The sequence below is a fragment of the Girardinichthys multiradiatus genome, chromosome 1 (assembly GCF_021462225.1).
Source record: "Girardinichthys multiradiatus isolate DD_20200921_A chromosome 1, DD_fGirMul_XY1, whole genome shotgun sequence".
NCBI classification, from domain to species: domain Eukaryota; kingdom Metazoa; phylum Chordata; class Actinopteri; order Cyprinodontiformes; family Goodeidae; genus Girardinichthys; species Girardinichthys multiradiatus.
The window spans coordinates 13,774,589-13,795,976 of NC_061794.1; the positions used below are offsets into that span (position 1 = coordinate 13,774,589).

Genomic DNA, 21,388 nt, shown 5'->3' on the forward strand with positions numbered 1-21,388 from the left:
TCCTTGTGTCCTTACTTCTTTGGCCTCTCATTTCTAACTTCTGCTTTTCCTTCTTTCCTTGTGTTCTTCTGTTTTTTTGTGTTGTTCCTTTTTCTCTATTCTTCTATCTGCCCTTACATTTCTAACTGTTTATTTTTTTTCTCTGTCTTACCTCTTTTCCTTACTTAATCCCTTACTTCATTTCCATCCTTCCTTCCTAATGTTGTTCTTCTTATTGTCCTTACTTTTTCTTTCTTGTGTCCTTGATTCTTTCCTTTCTCTTCTGGTTCATTTCCTGTTTCTTCTTGTGCTTGTGTTCTGTGGAAGAATCTGTCATATATTCATCATAACATTTTTATTATACATTTGAAAAGGGACTTAAAGGACAGGAAACTGTAAATATGATTCTGGACAAGTTTGGACTTTCTGACATGAAAAATTGTTTAGAGTCCCTGAAATCTGTGTTTATAAAAACATTTGAAAACCACTTGTCATTTTCCTTCCTCTTCACACTTATGTGCTACTTTTGTTCTTTTACATACAATCCCAATGAACAAACGATACAATAAATTTGTTCCAGGATAATCCTGCATTTAGCTTCATTCACCTTCCCATGAATTCTGCTCCTGCTAAGGAAAAGCATCACCACTGCATAATGCTGCCACCACTATGTGTCATGGTGGTGGCATGTGTATTAGGGTAATGTGCGACGTAGTTTTCTGTCACACTTTTCGTTTTGCATGTAGGCCAAAAGGTTCAGTTTTGATCTCATGGACTGAACTTTATTTATTGGCATTGGTCATGTGTCAAATGCATGCCACACATTACAGATTTTTATTTAGTTTGTCACTCCACTCCATATTTACACTACAACTTTGTGTTAATCCATCACATCAAATCCAAACCCATTACACTGAAGTTGCCAGTCTTACAGAGTTGCATGTCTTTGTGCATTTGTAAGCAGCCACACAGTAAGCAAAGCACCCAACTACACCCAACTGTGTGCAGCTCCTTCCAAATGTCAGGCTGTGAGGTGGTGACAGGAAGGAGTTGCCAAGGGTTGCTTCAGTTGTCATCTATTCTAGTCCGCTCTCTGCTGTGTCAACTGTGTTCGCTTATGAAATATATAGTGAAGGGGGGAGGAGTTAACTCAGGACAGCAGTTCCCTCTGCAGTGCTAGATGCTCCAATTGTTTTGTGTTTTTGCTGCAGCCCAAAAAAGGCTGTAAAAAATAAATCAACACTTGAGGTACAGATGTTGACAATCTGAGTTGATTTCACTCAATTAAATGAGTAATATACAGTGAAATAATGTTTTCTAGTTACACTGTGTATCAAACCAGCAATAATGTAATGTTTTTGTGTGCATAAGTGTTTTATGTGTCAGCTCTAATGCATTTTTTCCTACAGGCTGATTTGCAGCTCCTGTATGCAAGCGTTTGTCTCCTCGCTCTAGCAGGCAGTGTAGCAATTCAGCCAGTGTCCACAGCGCATACCTGGGCTTACTGACAAGTACTAACTCACTCTTCCTGCAGGCCATGGCAGAGGAACGCACAGCCATCACAACAATTCAAAGATGAACGGGGCAAAGAAGGGGAACAGGCGGAGAGGAGGAGGGTATTGAACAGAAATTATGGCAGATATTAAATAGCAGAGAAGAAAAAGACTGAGAGTGAGAGGAGAAATGGGTAAAGTAAGGGTGAGAAGCTGAGAGCAAACAAAAGTCAGAAGTTGCCCATGGGCTGCAGTCAGAGGCATATAGTGTGAGAGGAACAGAGATAATCATTAACAGATGCCTGTCTGTTTCTGACTCCTAATAAATCAGGATCTTTTTCATGTCTCTTCACAGAAAGTTACAACATTGACAGAAGAAAAAAAATAGAGATGGTTCAGTGATGCACTTATGAATACAACATTTTGCAGCGGAGACACAACTATCACACGACTCCAAAATGAGCAGCATTCTGCATTCAACAAATATTTATTTTGGTCTAAAATGCAAACAAAACGCAGAAAAAAAAATACTTCCTTATTCAAGTGTTTTTCCACTTCTGTTTACAGTAATGTACATTAATAATCCAAAGGATTTCATACAAATACTTTGCTGAGCATTCAGGTAGGAAGATCTGACATATGACTTATGGGGGAAACATCATACGACCAGCCTTTTAAAACATTTATCAAGGAATGAAAAAAATTGTGTCTCTGTGATCTCTGCAATCTTACAGTATTAGCCAGCAATAAATAGAAGGCAAACTTTGACCTCAAGGTTGTGAGGATAGTAAACAGCTCTGATTTAAAGATTAAGGTTAGATTTTAAGCAATGGGAAACCGAGTCCATGAAGTCAGTCGTTTATTGTCTTTCATGTCTCTGTGGAGGCATTTTCAAGTGTGAGAAAAAATGGGGGTTATCTCTGCTTGAGGTTAAAGACTACAAATGATTAACAACGAGCTGCTGTTACAGACTGAAGTGGAGTCAGGTTTTCACCTGAAGGATTCTTCAGAGAAACTCTTCCCACTGAGTGTCTTCATGAAAAATGTTTTGGTTGGACTCCAACTACAGCTTGTAATTAATGGTAATACTGAGTGCCTTGCAAATGTATTCCTAATGGTGGACCTGTTGCACATTTTGTCATGTTAGACCACAAACATCATTGTGTTTCACTGGCATTTTATGTGGTACAAAATACAAAATAGTGTCTAATTGGGAACTGGAAGGAAAGTAATACAAGGTTTTTGAAAAAGCTTTCCAAACAAAGACATTCATCCCCCATTACTCTGATACCTGTAAACAAAATGAAGCTTTTGGGAGTAGGTCTCTGCCAGCTTTGCACATCTAAAGCCATGTTTTGCTCATTCATTTTTGCAAAATAGCTCAAACCTAGAATTAAACCTCTGTAATCATCGATTTCTAAGACTTATCATTGATTCTCCATTGGATTTAAGTCTGGTTTTTGACTAGACCATTTTAAGACATCAACATCTAAACACTTTATCTAAGCCCAGGCTGCATGTACAATAAGGCAAATGTTCTGCTTTAAGTTAAACATCCATCACAGTCTCAAGTCTTTTGCAGCCTCTGACCAAAAGGTCAGGTTTGCTTCTGACCAGCTTTTGTGTCCCTGCTGAAGAAAAGACGCTCCACAGCATGATCCTGCCACCAAAATCCACACTATAAGGAAGGTCGAGAAAACATGACATTGCCTTCTGTTGAAACAATGTTAAAATGTGGTAAGACATCCACATAAAGATGTCAGCTATTGTTTAAATGTGTTTAAAAAAGTAATCAATCTAACCAAGCCAGGCTTTCTCAGCCTTTGTTTAGTCTAAATCTGGACCAGACATTTGGCCTGAAAACTTTTTGGTCTAAATAAAGATCTGCCAACCTTAAATAGCCATAACAAAGATGTAAATGGGTGTCCAGTGTTTGGATGGAGGGCTCATGGTGGTGGTGTGTTTAGTGCTATGTGTAAGCGATGGTGTGTTCAGGGTGGTTTGCAACGTTAGCTTAACACCATATATAGCATTATGGATGTCCCCGAAAAAGTTTCATTTTGTTCTGAGGAGCTGTATTGTTTTAGAGGTGTCATAGTAAAGGGGGCTGAATATAAATGCAGGCCACACTGTTCAGACTATTCTTTCAAAAATGCCATAAATAAATTTTTTCCTTCCACTTCACATTTTACACTACATTGTGTTTTTCTGACACATAAAATCCCAATAAAGCACACTGAAGTTTGCTGTAATGTGACAAAAAGTAAAAAAAAAAAAATGTAAAGAGGTGTGGATATTTTTGCAAGGCACTGTGAACCTCTGCATTGACAATACATGCTGTGGCTGCTGGTAGTCATAAAAAGCTAATCTTCAGTCAGGGATGCAGTTTCATTATTCCTCATGCTTGATAAATAAATGCATTGCTCCGAAAGGTAAAAGGTTAGCAACTTAAAATATAGCTCAAATGTCCACCAGCTGTGGTAACTTAGCTTCTTTTTTTTCAGTATGCATGCAGCAGCATCTTTAAAATAAAGGACAATCTCATTTGGAGCTGGCTTTTGACTTTCCAATGATGAAGATTTTCCCAGGATTTCTTCTCAGTCCTCATTCATGAATCCAAGGGACGCGTCGCTTGCTTCAAGAGGGGCAGTGCAATTTGGTTTAGATATGAAAAGAATGAAGAGAAAGGAGGGAGTTAGTTCTGTTACATTAGCTACTCTATGGAGGGTGAAACATGCTGTCACAGATTATCTTTGCAATGATGCTGCATTCTCCAACTGTTAACACCTCTAATAAACCATAAAATTCAAAAATACTGAGGTCAGTGAGTGGGAAACCTTAGAACATGCTCTTCTTTATGAAAATGTGTTAGACACAAAGCCACGATGGGTATAAGTTCAACCTTTGATGATGTGAAGGCTGGAAATAAGGAAACAGCAAATTTGGCCAAAGTTCACAAGTTGTGTCACATTGTTTTAGGGGCTGCACGGTGGAACAGTTGGTAGCACTGTTGCCTTGCAGCAAGAAGATCCTGGGTTCAATTCCCGACCAGGGGTCTTTCTGCATGGAGTTTGCATGTTCTCCCCGTGCATGAGTGGGTTCTCACCGGTACTCTGGCTTCCTCCCACAGTCCAAAGACATGCCTGTTAGGTTAATTGGTCACTCTAAATTGCCCTTAGGTGTATGAATGAGTGTGCTTGGTTGTTTGTGTGTTGCCCTGCGATGGACTGGCGACCTGTCCAGGGTGTACCCCACCTCTCGCCCATAGACTGCTGGAGATAGGCACCAGCTTCCCCGTGATCCACTATGGAAGAAGCGGTAGAAAATGACTGACTGACATTGTTTTAGGCCAAAGTTCCTGATAATAGTAACATTTAAAAAAAAAGTGGCATCACTTACAAACAGTTGTGGACAGGTGTTTACAGTACATTCAGTCAGAATGAACCTAAATGTCATGATAATTTAGAGCTTTTAATAATGTGTCTGCCAGAGTGGAATGATTAAATGCCTTGAACTAGCTGCCTACATTGAAATTCACTGAAATCTATGAAGGATCCAGTTTATACATTCAGGCTAAAAATGTAAATAGGTTCACCAAACATTTCCCAGCAGGTAGCGCTGAAAGCTCAGGAATGCCAGTTCCACAGGCGTTTTAACATCACATTGGTGAGCATTACAGCATAGAAAGGATTTGTTTGACAAAAATCAATCAATACTAGAAACAAGGGGAAAGTATTAGGAAGCTGTCCTTTCAAAATAACTGCAAATGTCTAGCTTATCAGTTCAAAATAGTGATTGATGTGTACACGTTATTTAAATGTGTCAGCACTTGGCCAAGGTCTGACAAAATGACTCAAATGGTCAACCTGGGAAGAAAGGAAATTGGTAAGGATGTTGATTAACAACATCAACCCAGTCATGAACTCCAAACTTGTGGAACCCCAGTACCACTGTCCCAATGAAGCCAGTGGTACATCACTAAGAAGGTGTTGATCAAGAAAGAAGCCTCTGTTGCAAAATCAACATCTTCAAGCTCGACTGAAATTTGCAGGTGCCCACATGGACAAGCAAAATACTTTCAAGTTTTATTGTCAGATGGTAAGTTTGTTTTGAGCCGTCATGGTGAAAACTGTACAGACTGTCAAGCATGGTGATAGTCCCACAGCATGATGCTACCGTTTCGCTACCAGTGGTAAAGGTAGATTGCACAAGGTGGATAGAATAATGAAGAAAGGCCATCTCAAAATTCTTCAAGTTTACCCCCCCCCCAAAAAAACAGCTAGATGGATAAAGGTTGGATAGAAATAGGTTTTCCAGTACGACAAAGAGCCCAAACACAATTAAAACTGGTTTTGGAATGAATAAAGCAGACTGAATATCCTGGAATGGACTAACCAAAGCCCCGACATCAACCCTGTTTAAATTTAGTTCACACCAGAACAACAGCCAATTTAAATTAACTCTACTAGTTCTGAGAAGAGTGGTGAAGTGTCCTGTCAGAATTATGTCTTACGTTTGTAGATGATTACATAAAGCATTTGGTTTCAGTTTCTAAGTAACCAGATACAAGTGAGTGAGTGAGTGAGTGTTGTATATTGTTTTGCAGCTTCCTTGTAGCTCCATCAACCTACTCCTGAATGCTACAGTGTTATCTGCAGTCACTGTAAAACAAAAGAGAACACTGTAAATTCTTTACTTTTATTTTATATGTGACTTGGTCCTTAACCGGTTTTAAAATTATTTAAATCTTACAAGTGTTCAAAAACAGATGCCAATGTTTAGGTTTAGATAAAGGCATAGCCTCGGAAAAGGCACAAATAATGGAATGGTTCTTCTCCTACAAGTTGACACATGTAGGTTTGCTGCAAAGTCAGTGACTCAGGTGGGCTTCATTTGATTGATAACATTTTAACAACACAATACTTAATTCAATGTGGCTGTTTAATATGAATTAATATTAAAATGAAGTGTATGTAATTGGATCTGAATCTGACTTTATGTTTGGACTGTACTGGTACAAACTGGAACCAAACTGAATTCGTGCTTAACTGAGTTTTATTTAATTGCCATGTATTGGATCTAAGATGTACATGTTGAGAAATTAACCAAGTTAAAATTGAACTGAACACATAGTATGCTTACTGAATTCTGTTCTTTAATATGTTGAGGATGTAGCTAATAAGTGCTAAAACAAAAACACATGGCTTTAAATTAGTCTGTATTAGATGATTAGACAATTGATGTGTTCTCTTGGTACTCCCATTCAGAAATACAAGAGCAACCCAGAGTTTAGTATCCAGTTTGGTTGCCATGCATATAGAAGTAGTGAAAGTTGTGGGTATTAGTAATTTATTAGAACCTCTGACAGCTAGTATTTCTTTAAACCAGTGGCTCATATGGTTCTATAAAATATCTGTTTGTGAAGATGTTTCTTTTCTGTTTTACTGCAAAAATTGGATAGAAATATATGTATTTTGGCTTGTACTGCTAATAGTAGTTAGCACAACAATTAGCAAATCCCAGTGTTTTTGACTTACAACTAGAAAGCTGCATACTAGGTCGTGACAACATTCCCTCTAACACAGCAAAAAAATGTCTTGACATATTTTCACAAGATTAAGACTTAAAGTTTGTCCTTAACATTCAGTTATTTGAGTTTGGCATTTAGTGTTTATTAGGTAATATGTGAATATATTATTAACATATAAGATTGTGTGCATGTGACCCATTGCCTCACTGAGCTGCACAGGAGGTGCCAAAACAATGAGGGTTGGCTCCTTGACCTCCACTTACCAACAGCGCCTCCTGGTTTTCAGCCAGTGCTTGCTTGGCAAGGTAGTGCTCCCTCTTGATCTTCAGCTCCAAGGACTCAGGGACATCAGGTACAATCCAGTCAATGGCTCGCAGAACAAAAAACACAACGTGCTGCGGTAGCAAAAGACGACAACAAGATGGTTCCTTTTACACTGAAGAAGAGTTAAACACTTCTTACCGCTAAACTGACAAATGCCAGATAAATACTGGAAATTATCCGCTTAAAGTTGTATTACAGAAGAAACATTAACAGGAATAACATGATGCAGCTGTTCTAACTAACATTAGTGGAATTCAAGTCTCTCCTTTCACACCTCAAATGCAATGATAAAACCAAGTCGGACAGCAAGGAGCTCCCAGTAGAAGAGAGTGTATGTTCCATCGTTGTCTCTGAATGCTTTGTATCTAAACATAAATAGAGCACAGGTAATGCAGAGCATGTGTAATTGTGTTAGGTGTGCAACAGCAGCAGAACATGAGCTCATAACAAAGTTTGACAAACATGTAACAAACACCACCCTCTACTGGTCAAGTCTAGGATTTCAAGAACTCAAAATTATGTTTTTAATCCTAGGATTTACATTAAAATGGACTCAACATTTATTGGTATCATCAAAGAAAGTAGATCAGATCTGCTGATATGACTGTGGCAACAAAGCATTGGCATGTTTTATTTTAACTCTTGATTGAAAGTTCACAGATCTGTGGGTCAAAAATACCAAGTGGGGGCTCTTCGGATAATCTTCAAAAACCAAATGAAGTTTGATAGTAACTTCCAAAAGCAAATCTTTGGCAGAAATGTCACTAATGATTAAAACTGTGGCCTTAAGATAAAAAATACATTTTTGAGTGAGTTTATTCAAGTTGTGCCCATTTGAGAAATGAAGTGTTAATAAATCTGAAAACAAATGGTAAACATTTATTAAAAGGCAAATATGCAACAGGTAGAATATCTTACTGTCCCCCAGCTTTTGTAAAGAAAATTTGCCACTAACACTGCAAAGCAGCCAGACCCACCTTATCGTTTATTTTACTAGTACAGGACACACAATAAAATAAATGAAAACAAAAAGACAACAAAAAAAAAAAACACTTGACCCATTTATATATTACTCTAAAATGTAGAAAACATTCTGAATTCATTCATTTGCACTGTCTTTAAGAAGCTTAGACTTATAAATTTAAAAGCCGTGCCATCATACCTGCACCTGGGGTAGTCAGTGTTGTTAAGTGGTGCATAGGCCAAGGTGAAGTTAACATATCCATTAAGATCGTTACTGAACTTGTACTGGTAGAGCAAGCGTGGTAAAAAATCTGATGTAAAGGCGATTAGAAAAGCCTGAGGAAATAAAAGCATCATCATTTTGTTAAAGACATGTTGATTTTGGTGATAACACAGGAAAGTCATTTAAAAAGGTAATTGCAGCTCTACTTACGTTGGCAATTACTGACAGATGGGACAAGGCCTCTAATATGTTGAACCAAACTCCGATGTTTTGTGCCCGCTCGGCCACCGGTCGGCGGTACTCGCACACAAACTTGTGGGCGTCCAGGCGGATCTCCACCCAGTTGTTCAAGAGGGCGAAGAGTGGTGCGAGGGGGAACGCTGCCACAAAAATTGTGATGAACCCAAACTGAAGGACTGGAGGACAGGGGGAGAGTTTTACTCTGAGCAACCAAACATAAAATTACATTTAACACCCTCCATAATTTTGGCTCTCCCAGTAAAGACGTGTTCAAAAGCCCTAAAATAAGAGGTTGTTATAGTGGCTTGGTGAACCCACAATGTCACATTGAGCTTTGAATATTTCTTTATCGCCCCCGTCATCTCCCTCAGTGTTTGGAGGCAAGATAAACACTTGTCCTTTTCAGGGTTATTTGTTACATTTCTAATCATTTCAAACTTGCGCTTCATGGTAATGCTCCATCATACATCTCAGAGCTTTTAGGCTAATCTGTTCCCACCTAAACACTGAGATTGACTGACAAGTGACAGCTGTCTGTCCCATAACCAAAAATAAACCCAAGATGATCGAGTCTTTGCAGTCGTGGCCTCCATGCTCTGGAACTCGTTTCCTCTCCATCTGCATTTTGGAGACTCATTGAATCTTTTAAAAAGGAACAGCTGAGAACTTATCCTTTTAGACTTGAATTTTGGTTTATTATTCGATGTGCTTCTATTTGATTGTTTCTTTTGCATAATTTAGATACTTTTATTTCTATTTTAACAATCTGTTTGTCGAGAAAGACCTAATGCTTTTCATCTCAAAAGGATGTAAATAACAAAAGCCCTATTACTGGTCATTTTAATGTTGTATTACATATACTCTCTACCAGGTGTGCCAGTAATGAAGGGGGCACTGTATTAATAACATCTTCACTGGTCTTCACATTGATCCAAAGAAGAACAAGTTCTATCTACCCATTTCCAGATATTCCTCGAACAGGCCCCCACACGGTACCAGTTTGTAGTCTTCCTCCCAGCGCCGAGGCTCATCTGGCTCATTATCTCCCAGCACACTGGCTAAGGTTCTCTTCTGGCGCCAGGCTTTTACTTTACTGTAGAGAACCAATAATAGATGGTTAAATATATAAAATACTCATGGAAACAACTCTAAAATACATTCATTCATCAGTTGGATTGGATGTAAGGAAAGATGTAAAAGAGCAATGAAAAAACATCACGGTCACTAAACGAACAAGATAAAGGAAACCCACAGATATAAGTTCAGCCTCATATAAAAGCCATGTTGCTGTGTCACTTGTATGTGTGCCAACATACGGTATAATGAACTCCTGAATGTTGTTGATAAGCTGCTTCCCCACCATTATGATGAAGAGTTGTTCAGCCAGCTCAATGAGGCAACCGCCAGGACCACACTGAAATCAGAAAGCATGCAGAAATTTACATCAGAATGGGCATTACAGAAGACATGTATGACAAAGCACTCACATCTTCGTTTCTCATCCCAAACAAGGTTCCATAGTTTGTAGGGTAACCCACAAACCTTAACACACACAGAGAAAAAAAAAAGAGACCTGCTTTAATTTCTAATGATATTGATGTTTTATCAAGTGTTTTCTATGACTAGATCTTGTCTTACCTTCCCTTAAAGAAAGCCACGTAGAAGGGAGATGAATAGAAGTTGACAAACTGGAAGATGAACACTTTAAGGGTGAAAGCGTTGTCATGCTGGGTTTGTGTTCTGTGCATCTCTATAACATAAGTATACAGACATTATGTTAAAGACACCGTGGGCTGCCTTTGCTCTCTCATTCACATTCAGAGACACTTGGCTCACTTCAAACTATTTAATCATCACACAACTCTGAGGAGAAATGCTGGTGCTGACTTTAAAAACTACTTGTTGCCCTTAAACATTCCCACATTTAGTCATGTTACAACCACAAATGTCAGTGTCCCAGGTGGATTTTCTTTGTGACAGACCAACACAAAGTTATGAATAATTCTTAAAAAGAAAAGGGATTTGCTATTTCCAATGTTTTTCCAAATAAAAACCTGATAGGTTTGGCGTATATTTGTGTTTAGCCCCCTTTAGTCTGTACCCCTAAATAAAATGCAGTGCAATCTTCTGCCTTCAGAATTCAATTATAGTTAATGGAGTTCACCTGGGTGTACTGTAACCTTGGTGTAAATGCAGCTGTTCTGTTTAGGCCTCAGAGGTTTGTTAGAGAATATTAGTGAACATGAAGACCAAGGGACACAGCAGGTCAGGGAAGTTGTAAGACAGTATACCAATCAAAGATGGCACAACTGCAAACCTACATAGACATAGTTAACTGCCTAAACTAACAGGTTGGGTAGGGAACGCATTAATCAGAGAAACAGCCATGAGGCCCATGTCAAATCTGGAGTAACTACAGACATCCACAGCTCAGGTGGGAGAATCTGTTGACAGAACACTGGTTGGTCTTGCACTCCACAAATCTGGCTTTTGTAGAAGTGGCAAGAATAAAGTCCCTGTTGAAATAAAATAAAAAGTCTCACTTGCAATTTGCCACAAGTCATGTAGAGGACACAAGAAACATGTGGAAGAAGGTGCTCTGGTCAGGTGAGAGCAACATTGTTTTTGCCTATATTTGGAGGAAATCCAACACACAACTAGCACATCGACGTGAGCTCAACATCCCCACTGTGAAACATAGAAGTGGCTCCATCATGCTCTGGGGATGCTTTTCTTTAGCAGGGAATGGGAAGCTGTTCAGATTTGATGTGAATGGAGCTTAATACAGGATGGGTTGACCTGTTAAGGTTTCCAAAAGACTTGAGACTAAGTTGGAGGTTCATCTTTCAGAAGTACAACAGCCCTGAACATAAAACCATAGCTACAATGGGATGGTTTACATCAAAGCTTGTTCGTGTGTTAGAATGGCCTAGTCCAAATCTCTGGCAGAACTTGAAATCTTCTGTTCATCCAATCTGACTGAGTCTGAGCAATTTTGCAAAGAAGAATGGGCAAAATACAACACAAAGGCAGATTTTCCAGATTATATGCATTACAATAAAATACAGTCATGTTTGTGGCTATAAGGTAAAGATATCTAAAAAGGTTTGAGGGGTATTGATAGTTACTGTATCCGAATACGTTTTTAGCAGATGTCACTATAACAAATCCAGTCTTTTAAAGAATGAATGTGATGATGGTTGTCTTTTGTTTTTTTGAAAACTCTCAGTTTATATTTCCTTACAAACAAATGCAATGCTGATTTTAAATATACAGATTAGGGGTGTGCATCGACTCTTACCCCATTTAGTGAGCTGTTCAGCGAGGGCGGTATAAACCTGTCCCATGAACAGAATGAAGCCCAGGTTTACAATGCTGCTGCAGATATTAGCTATAGTCCCGGCCTGAGGAGGAAGTGACATCGGCATTAATGTTGGCTGAAATATTTCAAAACGAACAAATGCATTCGACATGCTCTCTAGCTCTGACATACCTCTGTACGCAGCACAGGGCTCCCGCTTTGGTACATCATCACGCTGATGACACCTCGACACATGACCACTGTCACCAGGAAGATTATCACTACACACAGCTGAGGAGATATTATGTTACAGTGGAAAAAGGAATATTTGGGAAATTGTATTTGATAAAGAAAGTTTAAACAGGAATGGAAAAAAAGCTGTTCATTAAGTTCAGAAAGTACCATGCACTGATGTAGAAAAGTGGTGTAAAATTGTTTTACCCCAATTCTTGCCTCTGGGTTTGACTGTCCAATGACAAATTTTGTTGTAGTGCCTCACAAATGTATTTGTTCCCATTTAATCTTTTTACATTTGGAGCATTACAACACAAACGATGTGCTATGTCTTTGGGTGAATTTGTATTCAGGTTCTACAAATCAATACTTTCCACCTGTCATTGTAATTGCAACTGCATGTCTTTCCTTTGCACTTAATGCACACCTGATGGCGATAATTCACTCAGGGTCACACGCAGTGTTCGTTTTTTAGCCATTCACAGTGTTTTACAGGTAGGCTAAAAAGTTCAGTTTTTGTCTCATCTGACCAGAGCACTTTGTTGTTTTTTTCTGTGTTCCCTACATAGCTTGAGGCAGACTCCAAATTAGACTTTGTATGGCTGTTTTTCAACAATTGCTTTCTTTTTGAAACTTTCAAAGGGTCAGGTCGTGGAGTGTATGACTAATAGTTGTGTTGCTCAGGATCTCTGCAGCTCTTCCACAGTAACTTTGGGCCTCTTGGCTACATCTTTGATTAATGCACTGCCTGCCCGGCCTGTCAGTTGTGCCATATTCTTCTCCAGTATCGGATGATAGATAAAACAGAGCTCTGTGAGATGCTCAAACTTGGGTATTTTGTTTTATAAGCCAATCCAGTTTTAAACTTCTCTGACCCTTTCTACCAGCTCTGTTCTTCATGATGCTCTTTGTTCCCTTATGTTCTCTAAAAAACCTCTGATACTTTCACAGAACAGCTGGACTAATGCTGAGATTAAAATATATACATTTGGACCCTATTTATTTATTGACAACATTTTTGCCAGTTGGTTGCTTTGGGTTTTGTTTAAGGATAATAGGGTGAAGGGGTCTGAATACAAAATCAGATTTTAATGTGAAAACAAAATGTAAAGATTTAATTTTCCCTCCATTTCACAGCCATGGGCTATAGTTGGTCTATCACATAAAATCCCAGTAAAACATACAATGGACATTTGTGGTTGTAATGAGGCACAATTTTTAAAGTTAAAGGTGTATAAATACTTTCGTACTGGCACTGGATTTTCTTTTTCTGCAAATGCTGTTGAGGACAAACTGATTCTATGCATAGAAATCATAAATAATTTACAATATCTGCTAATTTATTTTACAAAGTAGCTTTATAATAAAACACATAACTGAGGGTTTTAAAATTTGTTTTTGAAACAGCATGACTAATGTAGAGCAGTGGTATTAATTGGTATTATAAAATTATTGAAACTAGGGGATGAAAGACCACACCTAAACCCCTCCTATCTCACTTCTCAGTATAAAAGCTTCTCGTTCCACAGCTTCTGAAATCCTCCCACCATCCTCCTCCTCTTTCACCTCCAAATTCTAGTTTCTTTAATCACACAAAAGGGGGTTTAGGCTTGTCCGATTTACTCAGAAAGCCACTTTAAAGTCCAGGCAAACATCATCGGACCACCCCCCCTTTTCCTTATCCATTTCACCTTTACCATTTAGATGGTCTGCATTAGTAAAATAAGCATGTGTCTTCTTATTGTTTCTGAACATGTTAGTTTTTCCATTTTAAATGTTGTGTTTTCTGCATTGTTGTATTGCCGCACATGTTCAAATAAAGCCTCATCCATCCATCCATCCATCCATCGTGTACTTAAAAAGACTTTGCTAGCCTCAGGGTTTCTATAGATGGTAGAGCTGCTTCCCTCTCTTATCATTGTCACAGTTCTCTTCAAAAGGATACAGGAAATTTGATAATCAGAATATGACTAGGTTCATTACATCATGTTTAGGTCTATGAGCCAATCATCTCAATTCATTACAATGCTATTCAGCCCAACTTCTTTGTCCCCAAAGTTCCAGTAGGAAGGTTTCAGTTGCTACTGCAGTATCCATTCAGTTCAATAGGTCCCCAATAGATATTAAACTGAACTTTTTGTCCTCAGGATTACAAAAGTAAAAGTTTTAAAAGTGAGATGTCTTCCTGAAAGCAAATTTAATGAGACGAAATATACATGTTGGAAAGGCTAAAACTGTAGATAATGTTAACAGAATTGAAGTTATAGTACATGGATATCCAACATACTTTTAATCTTTCAGTAATGATAATAATAATCATGATAAATATAAGAACTTCCACACACACACAAAGCAAAATATTGCTTTATTACCCAGAATACCTTATTAACAGTATTGTTAGCTCCTAAGAAAACATCAGATGTGACTCACCATCAGTATGATGACCATGGAGCCAGTGAACATGCGAGACAGCCTCGTTTGCTCTGGAAAGTATGGCTCTTTGACTCCAGTCACTGGATTTTCTTCCACAGTCGGGGCCGTGGCGGCAAATTCAGGCCGAGGACGCTCCTGGGAGAATTTAGGAGATCTGTGGTTTTTTAATGTTGTTTGACATTTTGTTGGTGTGTGTTCACTAATTCAGTGTTTTTTAACCCTGGTCCTCAAGACACACTGTCTTGCATGTTTTAGATGTCTCCCTGCTTTAGCACACCTGATTTAATTTGATGGCTGATTACCAGCTTTTGCTGAACTGCAATCATCTGAATCAGGTGTGTTAAAGCAGGGATACCTCTATAACACTGCTTTAAATTACACTTTACTGTTGTTGATATTTCATGATCCATTAATGTCACCAAATAGACAGATTATTCACTTAAAAACATTAGCAAGCTTCTTAAATACATTTTCTTCTGCCTCTCCACCACAACATTGTTTAATTGTTCCAATTACAGGAAGCATAATAATAAATCAGTATAGGGATGCTCATGCAGCTTAAACAAATAACCTCCTCCTCATGGAAATCCATGCAGTCCCAGTGATGAGCCAGAGTGGCCATCTTTCGTTTCCAGAACTCCAGAAAGGTCACAGCCCAGAAGGACATGAAAACACTGAAGAAAACAGTACCCGGGTGGTCAAACAGGTAGCCCAACTGTAACATGGAGAGGTAAGGAACAACATTCAGCCTCTAAACTGGGTTACACAGCAGTTTAAGTAAAAAATATATTTTACCTTTGCCATGGTGCAGATATCAGACATGTTCCAGGCTTCACATGTTTTACAGAGTGGACACATCGGATACTTCGCACCGCTGTTACAAATGTCCTCCCTGTTGACAGTCCCACATAAACACAAATTAGTTACAACAAGAAAATTGCCTTGTATGCATTGACAAATCAGGAATAGACAAAGCAAGTACAGGAGAAAAAAAAGTCATGTATGTTATTCATAGATACTCATGTGCAAGCCAGGGAACGAGGTGGATTACTTAATTTTTCCTGAACTTGATCCTTACAGTGTGGTGCTTTTTAAACTCATAAACTCAAAAATATGATTGGTGGTGAAATCATTCAGCTTTCTGCCAGGAAATGATGCTGTTTGCTCTTTAATGTTCTCTACCAAAGCTCTGAGGCGTTCAGGACAGCTGGATATATATTGGGATTCAACCTGTTAAGTGGCCTCTGAAGGTTGCCCTGGATTTTATTCAGGGGTATGGGAGTAAAGAGAGTGAATAGAAAATTCATGGCACATTTTCCACATTTTTATTTGTAACAAAAACTGAAAACCATGTATCCCTTTCCACCTTCTTCATGAATGTGTATTACTTTGTGTTGGTCTATTAAATAAAATCCCAATGTAATACATTCTAGTTGGTTGTAGTCATGTGACAAAATGTCTCTTGTTTTATTTGCAGATGCGTGTTGAAGATTTTAAAGATGTTTATTTTTCCCAGAAATGACAGTATTCCTTAGAGGATAGTAATATTTTAGAGGATCAATACTACATTAGGTGCTGAACTACAGCTGTTGTCAAATATCGGGATTCTGAGGAGCCTCAATAGTAGTAACGCTACCAACCTTATTGCATGAACAAAACATTGTCAACAGTTTGAGGTTGAAGCCGCATCCCTACCTCAGCTAAATTAACCATCACTGTTAATCATCTCTAATGGTTGTTTTCTATAAAGCCAGTCTGCTTTATGTTGTAGTTAAGCATGTACAGTACTTTCTATGGATCTGTTTGTGTTTTCATTGCAGACTCACGCTGGTGTGTTGGTGTCCATGGACATGACTCCTGACACAAAAACCAGCGTTCCCACTATGGCTGCCGGCAGCAGCCAGGCTGTGTAGAAGCCTGCAGGGACACAAAACTCCATTAGACAGCAGCTTTCAGTTGATGGTGGGGGGGGGGGGGGGGGGGTGGATTGGGAGTGCAGTTCCAGAGATGCAGTGATGTTCAATGCTGCACTGCAAGAGACGGTTCTTATTTAATTTTACTGTCCGAAAGTCACCTGTGTGTTTTTGCTGATGATGCGCTGGCTATGCTCCTGTTGGGTATCTATTCTCATGAAAAGTACTTACATTTGGTGCTTGTTGGCTCAACACATGATTTTCTGAAAACAATATCTGCCAGACAGCTGTAGCAGTAGACTAAATGCTTAATTTTCTTTGTACCTCAGTAAAGTACGTAATTCCTTTAAGGTTTCTTTTTTAAACTATATTGATTATGGTTCACCAGGTCATAAATTACAGGAGTTTTATTTCTTGAAATTTGAGTGTTGAATTTGTTTTTGTTGATCAGTATTGAGAGGAAATTGGTTAACAGACAAATTACATTCTTGTTTTTATTTCCAGCTCTGATTTCAGATTAATTCCGACAGATTGTGAGACTCATTATTTAGCAACACTAATATAGTTTGATGTACTATCAACATCACTACATGGAGCCCCATCTGAGGACAATCAAAGTCACATGCTTACACAGCTCAGCGGGTTAAAGTTCACATCTGAGGTGTGTGTTCCTCAGTAAAATTAACAAATATTACCATTAAATGATAAAACTAGAAAGTCCTTACTATTGAATCTCTTTGTGCATATCAATATAATAAAATGGAGGTCACTAAAATCAAGTACCTGAAGTTTAATTAAATCTTCTTGGTAAATTATTTTCCCCAATCAACAACTAAGTTTAAAACAACAACAACTGAGTAATAAATTTCTCCAAAACTACTTCACTATAAGTTACATTCTTTACTTTGAAAGATAAGCTGTGAGTTGACAAATATCTCTACAGGGGAGATCTGATGAACTAAGAACTGTGTATAAATGAGAATGATTTTATACCTAGCCAAGCAAAGTAGAGGGCAATCTTCTCTCCAAAGTATTCCCTAATGTGATCTAGTGGTTGGTACTTGTACCATTTGCACCAGCGAGCCCAGTAGTAGTGCAGAACCTGCCTCTGGTTGAGCTCGTCAGAACAGATCTCATAGCTTGGAAGCTGGAAAGGACCCTGTTGAATGCCAAACAATGAGGCTGATTAGAGAGGAAAAACAGCTGAAATTCAGGATACGAAGCAGATAATGATCTTTCACCTCATGCAGAGGATAAGCTGCTGTGTAGGCCCCTTCGTTTACCAGTCGATCCACACCAACTTCTGTCCTTTTCTTTTTGCCGTACACCGTCCGAGCAAGAATCTCATAAACCTGGATCCGAACACAGACACTACATCTGTAGGAGGTGGGAAACACAACCATACCCAAAACTGCTGTGTGGTTGCAGAAGTGTTACTTACGACCTGGTGTCTCTGAGTATTAGTGAAGTAGGTGTCTTGGTCTTCGGAACCAAGAAACCTGAATAAAGGCAATTCTTTTATAAACACACAGACACTGGAACTGAATCTGATGTGCTCAGGTTCACTGACGTCGAGCTGAGCCCACCTGTTCATCTTTGACTTGCGGAAAGCGCAAGTGTAATAGTCGAGTGGCCTGTTTGGCACGGACTCCATCATTAGGTTGGGTATACACAGTCGTTTTAGAACCACAGAAGATGTGTTGAGGTCCAGATGCTGCTGGGCCTGGAAGTCACCAGAGACTTTTACAGTGCAAAAATATTTACACCCTTGGAACTTTTCCACATTTGGTCGCATTACAACCTCCAACTTCAATGTATCATATTGGGATTTTATGCAACAGCTCAGCATAAAGTAGAGCATAAATGTGAAGTGGACGGAAAATGATAAATGTTTTACAAATAAAGTCAATAAAGTCTTTTACAAATAAAAATCTTTAGTTAATACTTTGTAACAGTCTTTTGTCTCACTAATGTAGGGGAAACATCCTGCATATGAAGAAAGTTAAATGAAGAAGCTAAATACTGGGCTGAAAGAAAACGTGCAGGCTTAATTGCAGTAAAAAACGTGTTTCTACAAAATATTGACTCAGCGAGGCTGAATACAAATGCACACCACGCTTTTCAGATTTTCATTTTAAAAAATCAAAACCACACTAAAATTGTAGTTGTATGGTAAATATGTGAAAAAGTTAAGGTGTTTGAAAAGTTTTGCAAGTGAGTACATTTATTAAAAAGACAAGTTTTACCATACATCCTTTTTAACACCAATTTAATTTAAACACATTCTATATTCATCTGTAATTATTCAATATGTGCTCAACAGTAATTGGGGTTAAAATAAATTAGCATCCAAAAACATTAAGAGCATTGCTGACCTGCAGTGGAGCTCGGAGGCACAGTTCCTCAGCATAATAAACCAACACATCCCAGGGAGTACTGATTTTAAGAAAATGTATGGTTTTCTTTTCATTTGCTGTTTCCTCCTGAATGAAAAGAGTGCCAAGAAAAAAGTTGTGATGGGATATTCAAGAAAACAAATTGTTAGAGTTAGACTGCATTAACAAAATAAATAACTGCACCTTTTCCAAGAGCAGTCCAGCACTCTGCAGATTCTGGACAAATTTGTCCCTCCACTCTGCAGACTCCCTATCCTCACAGATCCCGTTGCCTTTCCCCTTCCCACGCTGCTTGTGCCGTGATCGGATCTCCCACACCAGCACAAAATCTGAAACCCAAAATTTAATTCTAACAAATGAATTGAAGGCTCGTCACTTAGGTCCAAAAGAGATCCAAAACAAGGTGCTGCATACCAATTTTAGTTCTTCCATCTCTAAAGTAGTTCCCCATCTTTGAAACCATGTGATTATCTCCTTTTATGCAGCGCATATGAATTGGATCATCACAGCGCACATCATCCTCCAAAGCCGCAGCTGAAAACTGAGGAGGAGCAACATACTTTAGTTGATATGAAAAATATGGAACTTGCAGTGTAAAATAATGTTATTTTATTTTATTTGTTTTACATTTTTTCAACTTAAAACCTCAAACTTCAATGTATTTTCTAACAATATTATGTGATATATCAACAGAAAGTAGCATATAATTGTAAAGTGGAAGGAAAATGATTCCTGGTTTTCAATAGTTTTGTGCATCTGTATCCAGCCCCCCTTTCTAGAGTCTCCTTCTGTTGTAATTACAGCAGTAAGTTGTTGGGATATGTCTCTGCTGGCTGTGCATCCAGAGGTTGACATTTTTACCCATTAATGTTTGCAAAACAGCTCAAACTCCGTCAGACTGGGCAGAGAGCATCTGTGTACAGTATATCAACTATCGAGTCATGCCACAGATTCTTAAATGGATTTGGGTCTGGACTTTGACTGGGCCGTTCTAATACTTAAATATATTGTCATCTAAATCATCTAATTGTAAAGCTGGATGGATGTGTGCTTATTGTTTTTGTCCTGCTTGAAGGTAGACCTCCATCCCCATCTCAAGTCTTTTACAGCCTCTGACAGGATTTCCTTCAGGGCTGTCCTGGTGTCAGGGCCAACCATCTCACAACATGATGCTGCCACCATCATGTTTCACCACAAGGATGGTGTGTGCAGTGTTGGTTGCCTTAACATTCACTTTTGGTCTCACCTGTCCAGAGCACTTTCTTTCATATGTTTGGTGTGTTTCCTACATAGCGAACAGGACTTCTCATGACTTTCTTTTTACCAGTCTTCCATAGAGACCAGATGTGTGGAGTGCATGATTGTGTTGGCAGATTCTCCCCACCTGAGCTGTGGATCTCTGCAGGCTCCTCCAGGGTTATCATGGGTCTTTGTATTTGTAAATTCTTTTTGAAAACCATGCATCATTTTCCTTCAGATTCACAGTGCTACTTTCTGTTGGCCTCTCACATAAAACCCCAACTTAATTCATACGTTTAAGTTAGTTGTAATCTGAAAAATATGTTAAAATAAATAAAAATTTGGGAATTTGGGAATACTTTTTGAAGCACTGTGGAAGCAAAGACTACAGAATTTTTCTTTCAGCTGTTATGGATGAAAAATCTCAGGCTTTGCTTATGAACAGTTCACTGCCTTTTGATGAGCTTAAACCACAAACTCTTGTGCAAGACACTGCACCATAAAAGCCTCCACTCTGCAGTAATGAGCCGAGAAACATGGAGACAGAAAACAGTCCCTGGGCTTTTTACAAGAGAGTAGACTCTATGTACAGTACAGTCATGTAGCCCACAAGCATCTCCTGATGTGTTGATCTTAATCTTCAGCAGTAGATGTCGCAGACAGGGTAAAAACAATCCGGATTCCCAGCTAAATGTCGGAAGTTATTGAAGTGTGAAAAGATGAGGCAGTAACTTACTGGACACATGTAGAGAGTAAAGTACACCAGTGGAAAAAGTAATTTAAAAAAAAGACAGCGCTTACACATCGTGGTGGGAAAAAATCCCCATTCTGCAGACTGCCGTAGCTGTCTGTGGTGTGTGCTTCACCCCTGGCATCCATATCCAGGAGGACTTCTCTGTCTCCCATTCGCAGCTCCCAGCTCTTTTTCATCATAATGAAAAAATGCACTGTTGGCTAAATAAATAAATGAATACAGTGTACTGATGACTCACGGGAAACTGTGCAGCAAAACAAATCTGTAGTTTTCTCTGAAGTAAAACTCACAAATAGCATCTTAAGGAAATAACAAAACAAGCCAAATAAATGAATGGATACCTCTTTTGCTGTGAAAATTAGGCTG

General features: G+C 38.7%; 1 protein-coding gene across 1 annotated transcript; it reads right to left on the reverse strand.

The window, feature by feature from the left end:
• Positions 1-6,045: 6,045 nt before the first annotated feature.
• ano11 (anoctamin 11) lies at positions 6,046-21,388 on the reverse strand. The gene is made up of 24 exons (XM_047379505.1): positions 21,364-21,388; positions 21,070-21,222; positions 19,444-19,570; positions 19,213-19,358; positions 19,009-19,116; positions 18,220-18,356; positions 18,075-18,132; positions 17,875-17,985; positions 17,627-17,792; positions 16,547-16,637; positions 15,516-15,612; positions 15,292-15,435; positions 14,718-14,855; positions 12,246-12,344; positions 12,054-12,156; positions 10,391-10,502; positions 10,240-10,294; positions 10,069-10,166; positions 9,709-9,845; positions 8,723-8,928; positions 8,489-8,625; positions 7,601-7,691; positions 7,266-7,397; positions 6,046-6,133 (listed from the first exon to the last, which is right to left on the reverse strand). Exons 2-24 carry the CDS (start codon positions 21,199-21,201, stop codon positions 6,131-6,133), a joined length of 2,628 nt encoding a protein of 875 aa, XP_047235461.1. The 5' UTR covers positions 21,202-21,222; positions 21,364-21,388; the 3' UTR covers positions 6,046-6,130.